The 16,332-nt window shown below is 45.4% G+C and overlaps 1 protein-coding gene across 1 annotated transcript in view; it reads right to left on the minus strand.

The window, feature by feature from the left end:
- Positions 1 to 7,292: 7,292 nt before the first annotated feature.
- The window catches only part of wtip (WT1 interacting protein), a gene marked incomplete at both ends in the record, with an annotated part of 47,231 nt that continues 38,191 nt past the window's right edge, over positions 7,293 to 16,332 (minus strand). Inside the window, 4 exons of the mRNA XM_083662362.1 lie at positions 7,293 to 7,448; positions 12,708 to 12,776; positions 13,811 to 13,862; positions 14,988 to 15,118. Coding sequence (XP_083518488.1) covers positions 7,293 to 7,448; positions 12,708 to 12,776; positions 13,811 to 13,862; positions 14,988 to 15,118 — 408 coding nt within the window. The remainder of the gene's footprint in view (positions 7,449 to 12,707; positions 12,777 to 13,810; positions 13,863 to 14,987; positions 15,119 to 16,332) is intronic.

The following is a 16,332-nucleotide window of genomic DNA, read 5'->3' on the forward strand; positions in this document are numbered from 1 at the left end:
TTGTGAATGAAAGGCTTTCTGACTGTCCTGTCTCTTCCAGGCCGCCTGCCATCTGGCCATCGGTGCTGCGGAGCGCTGGGGCTGTCTCCCTCGGGGATCGTCTATTCCATCACATGGCATGAGGGTTGCGTGCATGGATGTAATTATACACCAGCCCAGCGTTTTACTAGCTCTGATCTGTGGACGATATCAGCCCAGAGCGGACGTCTTTACATTTGAGGCATTTAAAGCAGCAGTTGAGCGCCACCGTCCTGGACGGGGATCACCTCTCTCTGAGGGCCCTTCCTTCCTTCCCAAGGTTTCTTCCATTTTTAGCTGGTGCAGCTCTAGAGACCCCAATGTCACTGAGAGATTGAGTGATGAAGTTGTAGTTCGCTAGCCAGCCTCAGACAGTGCTGCTGCCTGCCCTGTAGTCTGTAGCTAGAAGCTAGCTGGCTGGCTAACAAGCCGTGACACAAGTCACATAAACAAATGTGATCCTTGATAATACGGAATATTTCCATCTAAATAAATGTCTGTTAACTCACTATCTCTCTGATAGTGACTTAACACAATGGTGATTGAGCCTATATATGGCCCATTGATGGAAGCCTTTGCATTTTCAGTATTGCAGCATTTATGAACTTGGTGTCTGTGGTGACACAGGGTGGGCGGAGCTAACACAATAGACTCACTCTGTAGATTACTGTAGGTTCACAGGGTGGGCGGAGCTAACACAATAGACTCACTCTGTAGGTTACTGTAGGTTCACAGGGTGGGCGGAGCTAACACAATAGACTCACTCTGTAGGTTACTGTAGGTTCACAGGGTGGGCGGAGCTAACACAATAGACTCACTAGTTACTGTAGGTTCACAGGGTGGGCGGAGCTAACACAATAGACTCACTCTGTAGGTTCACAGGGTGGGTCAACTCTTGTGTGACGTAGGATAACAAGCAACTTTTTTCCGGTCTCTGCTACTGTAGCATTACGGGTGTTTACTATGGCCGAACAAACTGGGTAATGTCACATAATAAAACTGTTTGGATCTCACCTGCAATTACCACTCATCGCTAATAGGTGTCGCCCAAGAGAACAAAACTGAAATCTTCCATATTATCACTTTAAATGTGTCAGACGATGGTTAACCGCTGCGTATCATTTGGTACCAACACAACTCTTCATTGGTATTGGCAATCGCAACCTTGCGATTGCCGTTAGTTATCTTCCTACTTTTTATCCCTGTATATTGATGTAACCGCTACGCTGCATACACAGACACTAAGACAAATTCCTCGTATGTAACTTGCATACTGTGGCAATAAAAGTGATTCTGATTCTAAAACATGATGAATCAACTACACACAACGTAAAGAAAAACAAGACAAGAACCCTTGGTTGAAGTTAGCTACAAAACCACTTTATTGAAAAAGCAGATTATATCATCTACAGTTAAATGATACGTCCCGATTTTTAATACATTAAATAACTTTAGACTTTTTTCATGTTTAGATAAATAGATCTAGTTTCCTTTTTTTATGAACCATCTAGGTAATCAAAAAAACTTAGCGATACAAAAAAAGGCGTGACAGGTGTCGAGATGTGCTTATCGGAACTAGCGGTAGGAGAAGAGGGCTCTTTCCGAGTGATTTCTGGCAGAAAATGGGCGGAGCCTCTTCGCGCATGTACAGGGAAAACTACGTGTGCTACTAAGCAATAGAAATTGAAGTAGTACTTTTTAAGATGTGAATTAAGACGTCTTAAAAGGGATACACTCTTGTCAAGGTTAAGCTTTTCCTCTGAATCCAAAACAAATATTTGGGAGTTGATATGGGGGGGCTGTATTGTGCAGACGATCTCAGAAAATGCTTTTTGCCTCAGTCTTCAAGTATAACACACATTCGTTGACTGGCTCCCTTGTACAGCGTTGACATTCGACACATCCAAAACGACAAAGTACGAAACATCATTCCTTTTGCAAATCTACAACCAGGAGGAGCAGAACACAACAGTTTTGTCAAACACACACTAATCATTATTATTACATTCGAATGAATCTCATGACATCAGGTTAGATCAGAAAGCACTCTATGCCTATACGTCGCCCCCTGTCTTTCAGCCTCTTTATTCACAGATTCAGTAGTATTTTGTGAGACCTGTGTGAACGCGACCGAGGCCAAACAGTGTTTGCGAATAATGCGGTGCTTGTTTTGTTGCGACTGGAGTACCAGACGGGCGGGGTTCACCACAGAGGACAATAATACACTGGCAGCTGGACCATTTGGACCAGGGGTTCTCAAAGTTTTGATGACTGAGGAGGGCCAATTTAGGGACCCAACATTGGATTGAGGGCCGCCCAAAAAAAAACAGAATAATTCCAAAAGTCAAATATTTTCTATAATAGCCTTTTCTAGACTAAAAGTCATGCCGATTGTTAATCATGTGAGAAATATAGGCTAAGTTGTGTTTTCTGGAGGAGAGAGAAAAACGAATTTGTCCATTTGTAGATGTTTTAACACACACACACCTGCCAATATTGGGCTGTGGAAAAAGAGGACCCCTTTGAAAATGGTTTCCCCCAAAATAGAGGCTAGATTTGGAGCGTTATTTAGCCACCTTCCTGACAAGCTAGCACAAAATGCTTGGTACCGACGGATGCCTTAGGTAGGTCGATACCAGAAACCTCACCCTGGCCTCTGGAAGACAGTACTTTGAGAACCCCTGATTTACACAATCGGAGGAAAGCATCTGAACGTCAAGTGAGTCGCGAGTGCATATTATATTTTCCATGAATGGCGACGTGTCTCTATGAATTGTCTTGATGTGGTGAAATCCACCAATGTGGCGCTCCGTGGAAGTCAGAACCAACACCAGGAAGTATACAGAGACTATTTGAGCACGGTCATGTGATCCACAGGCACTGTCATCAAACCATCGGTAGGATTGGAAACAGAGAGAGAGAGAGAGCAGGGGTCAGGGGTCATGATGTGGTCATGGATGCTGCGCTGCGTGTGCCATGGCCCTGCCACTGACACACACACACACACACACACACTTGAGACATTTACACACATTGGCTTGTATTCAGAGTTGAGATAAGCGCACATATATTTGACATAACAGGGATTTATCCAGAGTGTTTTTAGATCTACACTGTGTTTCTCGTTGGGCCAATAGAATTTTCAATTTCTCAAAATTGAAAGCAAGTGCTTCTCTTAAAGGGAACACGCTCTGAGGGCGCCAATCTGCAGAAAAATTCGAAATTAAGTGTGGGAAACCTGGCAACCCCAGTGTGAGAAACCTGGCAACCAACCCAGTGTGTGCAGGTGTGAGAGAGGAGCCATTTAAATATATCCTCGGCACCAACTCTGAATCAGAGCCATTATGCACACGTCACTCACACAGCTGCTGACTCACTGAGACACACACATGCACACACCTGCCTGCACACAAACACACACACACACACACACACACACACACACACACACACACACACACACACACACACACACACACACACACACACACACACACACACACACACACACATTTTACATGCACACAAAGACAATTATTTCTGCATTTAACACTATCACAGTCACTCATACAGTCACTGACTCATTTGAACAATATCAAGCAGCCCGTCCTCACAAGGAAAACAACGACATTGGTCGATTTTGAAGGTTGGCAAAACGTTTACGAACGCAATCTGTGGTCGCGTTGTGTAAGTGCACGTGTGCGGTGCGTATACGCCAGAGTCGGGAGATGTAACCAGGTCGTAGCGGCGGTGACCTTTTGGCGATCTTTAACCTAAGTCTGATATGGAAATGAGCTCGCTGACACGTCAGGGCGAGGGGGGTGGGATTTATGTTTAGGATTAGCGGACCGGTAACTTCCTGGTCTTTCAACTTCCTGTCACACGTGACCTGGTTCGCCTCCCGACGTGTTCCGTTTTTGAACGGTAATCCAACTAAAAACAAGTCGTTTTAGTTGTCTAAAACATAACCGACATTTAAACAGAACCGATGTGACGCGTTTCAAATTAGCCGCCAAGCGGATCCCCTGCACGCACCCCGTTTCTGTGACCAAGTCATCCTTTTATTTGTGTTTCAGTGTTGATGCCCCGCAGGATCGAGTCGTAGCGGCTGTAATCGTGCAACCGGTGTCTCACGTAGCCGGGGGCAACAGTCTTTGGCCATTTGACAACAACAGGTGACCACGGTATGTTACAGTGGGCAGGCAAAACTGTCACTTGGCAAGTGATGCACGATGTCCTTTCTCAGCAGTGTAACAGTCAACTTCTGTAATTATTAATATCATAATTATTAACTGTAATTATATCTTATTGAATATGGAATGACTTAAATTCTAGAACAGTCAGATTCCCTCTCCTCCTTCCTGTCTCCTCTCTGCCTCAGTATTCGAATCCATGACGACTGTCCCATCTTTACTGCATCGATGTAACTCTCTGTACTCTACGCGAGAGGATTGCAGTCTCTTTGTAACCACAGTTACAAAGATGGCTAATAACACTTTTTTAAGACAACTTCCCGGGCCTCCTGGCTTCATTCAACTTGTTTCATATTGGCTGAAAATGTTGTGTTGATTATGCGGGATGAGAAGTGAGAAATTCATTTCCATAACGGTTTCACTCATATTATCTCATTTTGGGAGTCATTGGAAATCGACTTATGCTGTTGTTTCGGTGTGAGGACGATAAAGACCACACGCACGCATACACACAAACACACATTTAGACATTTACACACACATGATAAACATAAGCACTCCCACAGAAACACACACACACACAGACACACATGAGACAACCAGCAAAGGAAACGGGGGACTCCCTACAGACACGGATGGGACCAGCAACTCCGGGTTTTCAGGGACCTCCTCTCAAAACACAAGAGCGAACTACATGGCGGACCAGAGCAACACACACACACATACATACCTGTTCTGTCTTAAAGGGATAGTTAGATTTCGGGGGGATTTAGCTATTTTTACTAGTCACCCAGAGTCGGGCAGTGTCCGTATGTAGGAGCTGCTAGATCCCCTTAACATCCACCAATTAAGCTAACCGTTCCCATTTCTTAAAGGGACAGCTCACCCTAAAATCCAAAATACATATTTTTCCTCTCACCTGTAGTGCTATTTATCCATCTACATCGTTTTGTGTTAGTTGCCTGAGTGTTGGAGATATCGGCCGCAGAGTTTCTGCCTTCTCTCCAATACAATGGAACTGGATGGCACTCGGCTTGTGGTGCTCAAAGTGCCAAAGAAATACATTTGAAAAACTCAACAGCAATGTCTCTTTCCAGAAATCATGACCCCGTTACTCAAGATAATCCACAGACCTTGTTATGAGCAGTTTCATGGAGGAACTATTTTCTTTTGACCGAACTACACCCGCTAGCTGCTAGCTAGTTCCTACATGAGACTGCAGAAGAAAATAGTTCCTACATAAAACTGCTCACAACAAAGTCTGTGTATTATCTTGAGTAACCGGGTCATGATTTCATGAAGTCATGAAGAGACAATGCTGTTGAGAAACAAAAAAGAAGCAAAAGCTATCCACAAGTTCATCCGACTCTGGTTAAATATGAAAAATCGCCAAATTCTCTAAAAAACAAACTACCCCTTTAAGGCATGAGGACAAGTTGAGGTTCTTCATAGTAACGCACTGTGCTCTCAGTGCTCATATGACAAAACCAGTGTCTGAAAACAAACATACCAAGAAACAGTGTCCCAAACAGACCCGGGGCCAATAGTGTGTGGAAATAATCCTTAAGCGTTTGTTTTCGTCCACTCCGAGTACCAGATGGGTGGGGTTATCCACATCGGAGCATTTGGACAGTGTCAGGTAAGAAAAACAAATCTTTCGAATTGACTTGAGATGTTTGAATTTACTTTTCTTTTAAGAAGTCATCAGATGGGGCTGAAGCGTTGCTAAACCCAGCGACAAAGTTCATCGTATGGGCCTTATGTGGCAAACGCCCACCTCTCTCGTACTTGAGGTGGGCTCAAACAAACGCTTAGAATTATAATGCAAATGCTATTTTGTGCCAGGTCCGGTCCTCCCAAAACACCTGTGGATCTCTGACCCACTGACAGACAGAGGGCTTGGAGAGGCTCCGTGTCCTCGACGAGAAATGATACAACAGACCCATCAGCTTCAGACTGTTACAGCGCGTTTCGCCTCTGATTCTATTCAGAACGCAGCAACAAAAACAAAACAAGAAGAAGAAACTACTTCTAGGATCTTATGTGGAAAACATCTGCAAAATATATATTCATATATAAAAAGACAATCTATGTGCATCTAAGTTTTTTCTTTTTCCTCTCATAATATAATCATTAATTAAGACACTGCTTGTGAATCTCTCGAGGTCACGTCTAAAAAGACTTCTAAGTGGAATGTCAAGTCGGTCCTCCGGGCCTGTGGGTGGCAGTGCCCCTGTGTGTCCTGGGTGCCCCTTTTGCATAGCCTTTAGCAGGGCCTCATCTCTGTGTTGGCAAGCTAAGCTACACCGTGAGTGAGAGCGCCCCCTGAAGGCACGGGCATGCCCCACACCCTGGGGACCCGTCCCGTCCCGTCCCGTCCAGCACTGGAATGTAGTGGCTTGTTTCCCTGGCCCCGCCCCCACCTGACGCTGTGATCTGCAGCGTTGTTGTCGCGCAGTGGTGAAAAAATTGGTCATCGTTGGACATCGCTTCAGTCAGTCAGCACAGAGGAATGAAATCGATGGAATGAAAGAAAGGGGGGAGAGAGAGAGAGAGACAGAGAGAGAGAGAGAGAGAGAGAGAGAGAGAGAAAGTTGGGTTTCTCCTCCTCCAGTCTAGGCCCCCTCTCTGTGATGGATGTGCATGGGGGTCAGGGGCTGTGACGTCACCGGGGGCCTCTGGGTGGCCCCGGGGGTCTTGGCCTTCGGCGTCCGGAGCCCAAAAGATGGAGATAGGAATTAAGACCACAGATGGGGGGGAGGAGGAGGAGGAGGAGGAGGGGTGGCTTTTTTCCCAGCTTGGTCGTGTGACGGCAGGGAGCCTGTGTGGTGGGAGCTGTCCTGTGTGACGACAGGGAGCCTGTGTGGTGGGAGCTGTCCTGTGTGTGTGGAAGAAGTCCGCGGCCTGTGTGTCCCTCCCGTCGAGGGTTAAAGGCAGCAGCTCAGACGGTCCACACAGAAAGAACTGCTGGGGACTGCTGGCAGTGGGCGGGACTGCTGGCTGTGGGCGGGACTGCTGGCTGTGGGCGGGGCTCGGTTCGGCGCCGACACCCCCCCTCCCCCCTCCCTCCACCGCTCCTTCTCAAAGCTCGGTGACGTGGAGGGGGTAGCTGGGGGGCGGTTTGGGGGCGGGGCCCGGAGACTGGAGCCGGTGGATGTGGCAGCCGTGGCACAGCAGGTGGCCGTCCAGAGGGTAACAGCGGTGGCCCTCCTCGTCGTTGAGCTGGAGACTGCAGTCCTGAGAAGAGAGAGCCACATGGAGAGAGAGAGATGTAAACACCACATATATACACAATCCTACTAAAGCCACCATGAGATGGCGATGTTGAGTAACCACATCCAGACCCCCCCCTGTATGCTTTGTTGAGGGCCCCCCCCGATCCTGCTGCTGCACGTATTACTTGATTGATCGATTGACTTTATAGAGAGGCAAAGTGACCGCCTACTTCCTGCTTCAGCACTGTGCCAGAGATTTTCATCCGCCAATAGACATTTCGTAAAATGCTTAGAAAAATAGTTTTACTGGTTCAAACCAAACGGTTCAGATACAGTGTTTCCCCTACCATTCTACAGGGCTGGCAGGCCCGCCAGGCCGACGACGCCCCCCGCCAGGCTAGAAGAGGAAATGCATTTTTTTCCCCAGCTCTCCCCAAAATGTCAATAAACCTTTATGGCATATTATTACAATACAACAATACTGGTGTTGACAGTAATAGAAGGTGCCAAATCATTCAAAACAATAAGCATTTTGCTTTTAGGAGCATCGTGCGCTGTTCCAAAACGTGTCAACGTGTGTCGTTGCCTGGGAAACGCACATCCCATAACACAACTGTTCGCATCGCATCTCATAATAGTATGATGATACTTGGGATGCCGTTGCCAACATAGATGCGAACAGGTTAGCTAAAAGTTTAGCGTCACCAGCGAGGGCCCCCACCGTTGTGGTTGGGGTACGTTTCGGAATCCCTCCAGGCCTGACATTTTTTCTAGGGGAAACACTGAGATATATTTAGAAACAGCAGAGACCACATAACATTTCACTCGGACCAAAACGTAAAAGAATTGCGGATTTAAAGAAAATATTTTTTCGACGACGTTTTTTAAAGTTTTGGTCCGAGTGAAATGTTCTATGGTCTCTCCCGGTAGGTTAGAATAGTTTAGTTCAGGCCTGTGATACTCAACTGCGGCCCGCGATGGAATTGCAAAAAATAAATATACGTTTTTTTTTACAGTGCACCTGAACGCAACATGCAAGATACCCACTGAATAAGTGTCCAAATGTTCATGTCATTCTGGCCAATACTCCACTTATGTTATAGCATTTCAGTCTGGAATATGGAATATCTTTCAATAATCTATGATTTAACTGCTAAATTGTCAAATACCGCCGTCTGCTTGCTACCCAGGCGCTTATGTATAACTTAACCTAACTAACTATCCAGTGTGCACACAACATTGTCAGACTAAACTCCGGCTGACACCCCAAAAACCTACAATCCGCTACAGAAAAATGTATATTGTTTGTTTATTAACTGGCCCCTGGCCTTCTATCATCTCACGAAAGTGGCCCCCGGGCAAAACAAGTTGAGTATCCCTGGTTTAGGCTGTAGATCAAACCAACAATGTGATCATTTTTAACATATTGTCTGTCTGTTTTACTGCATGCTCTGTGTGTTTTACTCACCTTATGTTTTACTAACCTTTTATACTATTAATTTTTTGTACTATTAATTTTTTTTCTTTTCAAGATTACATCAACCTGCCATGGGACTACAGGTGGAAACTAGCCCTTGGGCTATAACCTGGCATATTTACTGTACGGCTGTACTGTCCATTAATGTGCAATGTCCCATCTTCTAAATAAATGAATCTGAATCTGAAGATCAGCTAGATTTTTATTATATAAGGTTATAATGACCTTATGTAGCCCCGCATTGGGACGATTCAGCTGGACTTTAGCCTAACTCTGTCCACTTGGCCCCCCCAGAGCTCGGCTGAATGATGACACTCTCTTTACATAACTCTCTGATGATCCATGTCCACGTGAGGCCCATGATGCCGGAGAGGAGAGGCGTGTCTGACATGAAGAGAAGTAAGCTCCTCCTCTCATCTCCTATTCATTATGCCATGGCACCCTGACCCGCACACACAAACTGCTAGTTACACATTGTCTCTTAAAGGAACAGTCCACCCCAAAATTCGAATTCTGTCATCGTCTGTTCACCCTCATGCCGGTTGAAAGGCAGGTGAGGTTGGCAGCACAACCTTCGAGAGGAAAACCAGTCACCATTGACTTCAGCACACTACTAGTCTCGCTGGCCAGCCTCCTCTCCCTTCCGTCCGAGGAGTCTGGCGCCGCGGAAACAGGCAACAGGGATAAACCCTCCCCTGCTCTACAGCTGCTCTCCCATTGGAGCGACTGTTTCGGCGGCAGCCGGATGTCCGCTCCCCGGCTTATTACAAACTCTGTCATTGGCTCCGACCATGTCAGTCAGAGCGGCTTCCGCTCCCTCCTCCCTGTGTGTCGCTGTAAATAGTGCCCTGCCGCCGCAGTGAAAACAACAACGCTAACTAGCTAGCAAGCTAACGGCAGAAACCTACACGCTAGCTCGTTACTACACGCTGAAAACGGCAAATTGGATTGTTGGAAACTACTTTCCAAGGGCACTGCCGCTAAGCGCCGCCCATCGCAATCCCACTATGGAGACCTGCGGGCGCGAGACTCCTCGGCCGGAAGGGAGAGGAGGCTGGCCAGCGAGACTAGTACAGTAATGAGGTCATGGATGACTGGCAACCTCCCTGTGTGTTATAATGGACCAAACCTCCTGTGTGTTATAATGGACCAAACTTCCTGTGTGTTATATGGACCAAACTTCCTGTGTGTTATATGGACCAAACTTCCTGTGTGTTATATGGACCAAACTTCCTGTGTGTTATATGGACCAAACTTCCTGTGTGTTATATGGACCAAACCTCCTGTGTGTTATATGGACCAAACTTCCTGTGTGTTATATGGACCAAACTTCCTGTGTGTTATATGGACCAAACTTCCTGTGTGTTATAATGGACCAAACTTCCTGTGTGTTATATGGACCAAACTTCCTGTGTGTTATATGGACCAAACTTCCTGTGTGTTATAATGGACCAAACTTCCTGTGTGTTATATGGACCAAACTTCCTGTGTGTTATAATGGACCAAACTTCCTGTGTGTTATAATGGACCAAACTTCCTGTGTGTTATAATGGACCAAACTTCCTGTGTGTTATATGGACCAAACTTCCTGTGTGTTATAATGGACCAAACTTCCTGTGTGTTATAATGGACCAAACTTCCTGTGTGTTATATGGACCAAACTTCCTGTGTGTTATATGGACCAAACTTCCTGTGTGTTATAATGGACCAAACTTCCTGTGTGTTATATGGACCAAACTTCCTGTGTGTTATAATGGACCAAACTTCCTGTGTGTTATAATGGACCAAACTTCCTGTGTGTTATAATGGACCAAACTTCCTGTGTGTTATAATGGACCAAACTTCCTGTGTGTTATAATGGACCAAACGTCCTGTGTGTTATAATGGACCAAACTTCCTGTGTGTTATATGGACCAAACTTCCTGTGTGTTATATGGACCAAACTTCCCGTGTTTCATCTGGCATGAGGGGGAGTAAGCGATGACAGAATTTTCATTTTTGGGTGGTGAACCTTTACTCAACGCTCACGATCCTCACGAACACCCAGATGGCGAGCGGGACGGGTCGGGGGGGCCTGGGATTTTATGACAAGAAATCACACGTCGACCGCAAACCATCAAACTGGCTATTAGTCAGTGTGTGGGCATCATGTGAAGTCTGTGTGCCTGAACATCAGTCAGCTTTTCATGCTAGTGGGTTAGCGTTAGGGGCTTTTCATGCTATGGGAGTGGAGTGTACACGTGTACACTGATATTGATTTGTTTAGGTGGGCGTTGTTTTAGGTGGCTAAATTACGTTTTAGTTCCTGGCCCCCTGTGCTAGAGAGACAGAGCTCAGGAGGCTGCTGCTTCAGAGAGCCGGGTCTCCATACACGGTGTGCTCAGCGTCCAGAACGCTTTACCTATTTCAGTTTAGTGTATGGAACTAGCTGATAGGACCCCACTTCAAACAAACCTGAACTATCCCTTTAAACAACAAGTCCCCAGCTGAGTTCACAGCTCAACACTGGAATGTGCCTCGTCAATGAGTCACCATGAGCTGCTGCCCAGGTTGGCATTTGTGTGTGTGTGTGTGTGTGTGTGTGTGTGTGTGTGTGTGTGTGTGTGTGTGTGTGTGTGTGTGTGTGTTCTTGTATAACTATCTCAGTGAGGACCAATCTGAATTTTATACCTGGAAAGTGAGGACATTTTGTCTGGTCCACATTTTCTCACACACCTTCAAAGGGCTGTTTGAAGGTTAAGACATGGTTTTAAGAGTTAGATTAGAATTTGGTTTAGGTTAGAGTTGGGGTTATGGTTAGGGCATTTAGTAGTGAGGGTTAAGGTTCGGGTTAGGGGCTAGGGAATGCATTATGTCAATAAATGTGCTCAATGAAATAGCTGTACAAATGTGTGTGTGTGTGCGCGTGCTGTATTGTGTGTGTGTGTGTGTGTGTGTGATTCATTCCACCAGACACTGGAAGAGTGATTCACACTCACTGGTACAAACCTAAGTCTAGTCTCATCCCACGGTTTGCTGCTCTCCCCCTGGTTCTCTGTGTGGATGCCTTTGAGTGCATTCTGCGTGTGTGTGTGTGTGTGTGCACGTTCATGCACCTGTGTGTGTTTGCATGCATTGTGAAGTGTGTATGCCAGTGTGTAAATGTGTGTGTGTGTGTGTGTGTGTGTGTGTGTGTGTGTGTGTGTGTGTGTGTGTGTGTGTGTGTGTGTGTGTGTGTGTGAATGTGTGTGTGTGTGTGTGTGAATGTGTGTGTGTGTCCCACTCATTCCACAAGAGGCTGGAATGGTGATTCACACACCGACACTAGATTGAGGCTAGTCTAATCTTGTGCATGGGAAAATGCTCTTACCCAAATTCTGTGTGTGTGTGTGTGTGTGTGTGTGTGTGTGTGTGTGTGTGTGTGTGTGTGTGTGTGTGTGTGTGTGTGTGTGTGTGTGTGTGCGTGCGTGTGCATCTGTATGTAGTCTAGTGCAGTGGTTCTCAAATGGGGGTCCGGGGACCCACAGGGGTCCTTACCCCCCAGCCAAAAGGGGGGTAATTTATTTTCGCTATAATTCCATTCATAAGTAACACAATGACTATTTTGGTCATGGGTTTTATACACTTTCTGTAATAAAACATCTAAAAGCATGAATCTTATTATCATATGGGGGACCGTGGGACAAAATCCTATCAAATGGGGGTCCGTGGTCTAATTTTTGTCAGTTTAGGGGTCCCTCATGTGAATTTTTTTAGAACCACTGGTCTAGTGTGGGCAGATGAGCAGTGCATAAGGACAGAGTAAGGGCAGGATAGGTGCCTCACCTCGCAGTGGTAACAGTCCACATGGTAGTCCTTGTCCATAGAAACCACCCGAATGGTTTCCTCAGAGCCCTGGTAGCAGAAACACACAGTCAGAGATCAGCACCGTCACACTGCATAGCCCTCATTAACATGGACTGTCCAATAAGCAAAGGTCTCAGGTTCGATCCCCATACCAGCCATGTGTCCTGGAGCAACACACATGACCCCCTGTCTGCTCTGGATAACAGGCGTCCGCTAAACGATAAAGTTGTAATTGTAGGTCGTGTGACATACCAGCGCTGCTCAAACACAAACATTTATTCTTGTCCCACCAAGGGATAGGCAAGGCTATTAGAGTTGGCTCTTATTTTTAAAATAGTTTTCATTGTGGATTTAGTAGTTTTAGTTTAGAATGAATGAATGAATTTATTTCAAACATACAATGAAATAAAAAAAACCCCAGATAAGTAAACAAACAAAACAAGGAAACATTGTTCGAAAAATCTGAAATGAGAAATGCACTATAATTACAGTAATTCATTTTAACCCTGCAAAGTACGTCAATGTTTTTTTTAACACCTAGTTCTAGTTTTAGATTATGATATAAACCTTGCTGATAGGATATCCGATCCCACTATGTTTGATGAGTGAACTTGAGATACCTTTCTTAGTGCAAGGCATATTACTGTCAAACACTATATCATCACCTATAACACATATATAACACCTATATATAACACTATATATCATTCTAAAATATAGCGAATCCAGTCTAAACATGTCCTCACAACTAAGTACTTATGTTGCCTACAATACTTCAGAATAATGTCACCACTTGATCGATCAGTTTGTAGGAGTTTTGGGGTAGGTGTCACTTTTTTCAAACTACGGTATATTGGTCAAGAAATATTCCTGTGAACTGTGGAATGACCGTGTAAGATGGAGAAGAACAGGAACAGAAATAAGGATGAGGAGAGAGGCAGAACGTAGTGTTGATACGTTATACAATACAGCAGGTGGATATAGAGGAGAAGAGGTGGGGTTTCAGAGTGATACATCTTTCCTGAGGAGACAAGCTTTAAAGTCACAATGGAAGAGGTGTTCAAACTCACTGGGGTCATTACCTGTGCAGGGAGGATGGGCTGCTTGCAGGAGGCACACTTCGGGGCAAAGACCCTGTCGGGGCAACAGAGGACAACAGAGGACAACAGAGGACAACAGAGGTTACCAACTGGAATCAACTCATCCGTTTATTCACAATGAATACACAGGAACTTGTCTTGGTGACAGTGACTACGTTTACATGCACACAATATTCTACCATAATTTTTTTTTACAATATTCTGAATTTGATAAGCAGCATATTCCAGTTGCATTTTCAGAATTTTCCCTTCTTCCGAATTTAACATTTTCCGATTAAGACATGGGTTATTCCAGTATTATTCGGGTTTTAGGAGGATTCTTTGATCATGTATACAGCGCATTCGGAATATGCGTCTCAATCAGGGTTTTTACCACAGTTTGCGACGCATCTTGCCTGTTTGCGGTCAGCTGATGTGTGCTAGAAAGCATAATCCTATAATCCATCATCTCTCGCATGCGAAAAGGAAAGCAGACATTACTGATCGGGAGGAGATGAGAAACACGGAAGATGACGCAACTTTTATAACTGACTCTGGCCTAACAACGTAGCCTATGTTAAATATGAAAAACGCTTGATATCGCAACCCCAAACCTTTCAGCAGCAAGCTCCTGAAATGGACACCCTGCCCGAATACAGTCTGGGCTCCTCTGTTTGTTCTGAACAGAACAAAACTCCTCTGATTCTACCTGCATCTCTCTCTCTCTCTCCCCCCCACATGGGAGGGCGAGCTACGGCTGCATGTAAACGGGAATATTAGTGGATTATTCATTTAGTCTGAATATTGTCTTTTTCCGAATATGGGCAAAAAGCGGAATATTGTGTGCATGTAAACGTAGTCACTGATGCAGGACATAGACAACAGAACCTCACACTTTGAAAAGGTTCTGTGCCTTGTGGACATTTCCTAAAGTGAGTCTGTGCAAACAACACCAAGCAAGCAGTAGCAGTGGTCCAATCACAGTCAATACAGTGGATACCATAACATGTTGTGGAACCTCCATGACTGACACTTGCCAGCCAGGCAGTAACTGTGTTAAATGTTGCATTTTGTTTTGCCGAAACAGCTGATTTGCAACTTCAAGGCCACATTTTTTTCCACGCAGCAGCTATCTATCACTTCTTATCAGTGTACGAGGCACGGGTGATGTTCTCCTTACGTGTGGTAGTCTTTGACACAGTAGATATTGTTGTCGACGTCCACGGTGAAAGGCACGCCATCCAGGCCCTCCTTACACACCACACAGCGAAAACAGCCCGGATGGTAGGACTTGCCCAGCGCCTGAAGGATCTAGACACGCACGCACAAACACACACACACACACACACACACACACACACACACACACACACACACACACACACACACACACACACACACACACACACACACACACACACACACACACACACAACACAACACACACACACACACACACACACGATAACGGTAAGAGTTGGGAGTGAGGCCATTGCGTATCACCCCCCACAGGCTGCCTGCCATCAGGGAGGTTTCTAAAAGTCCAGATAAAAACTAAAACACAACTCGGGGTGGTTGGTGTGATGTCATGTGTCAGTGTGATGTCATGCGTCGGGTGGTGTGTGATGATGTCATGTGTCGAGAAGAGCAGATACACAGTTTCGAGAGGTTGTCGAGAGGAGAGGCGTCCGACTGCACTGTGTCTGACGGTCTTGTTATTGAGCGGCGAATAAGGCCCAAGATAGCGAGGGAGAAGTGTTGTGTTAAACTTCACCATTTTATCATTTACAAGAAATTAACCCCATTAGATAATGTTGGAGAATGACGATTTTATCCTATGTTCTCTGTTATCTCCAGCACCCCCGCATGGTAGTTTGCCACCATCTGTACTGTGAGGCAGTGTACTTTATACCAGTCATTCACTGTACTGTGAGGCAGTGTACTTTATACCAGTCATTCACTGTACTGTGAGGCAGTGTACTTTATACCAGTCATTCACTGTACTGTGAGGCAGTGTACTTTATACCAGTCATTCTCACTGTACTGTGAGGCAGTGTACTTTATACCAGTCATTCACTGTACTGTGAGGCAGTGTACTTTATACCAGTCATTCTCACTGTACTGTGAGGCAGTGTACTTTATACCAGTCATTCACTGTACTGTGAGGCAGTGTACTTTATACCAGTCATTATCACTGTACTGTGAGGCAGTGTACTTTATACCAGTCATTCACTGTACTGTGAGGCAGTACCAGTCATTCTCACTGTACTGTGAGGCAGTGTACTTTATACCAGTCATTCACTGTACTGTGAGGCAGTGTACTTTATACCAGTCATTATCACTGTACTGTGAGGCAGTGTACTTTATACCAGTCATTCACTGTACTGAGAGGCAGTGTACTTTATACCAGTCATTCACTGTACTGTGAGGCAGTGTACTTTATACCAGTCATTCACTGTACTGTGAGGCAGTGTACTTTATACCAGTCATTCACTGTACTGTGAGGCAGTGTACTTTATACCAGC

Source organism: Poromitra crassiceps, assembly GCF_964638095.1.
Source record: "Poromitra crassiceps genome assembly, chromosome: 28".
Classification (NCBI taxonomy): domain Eukaryota; kingdom Metazoa; phylum Chordata; class Actinopteri; order Beryciformes; family Melamphaidae; genus Poromitra; species Poromitra crassiceps.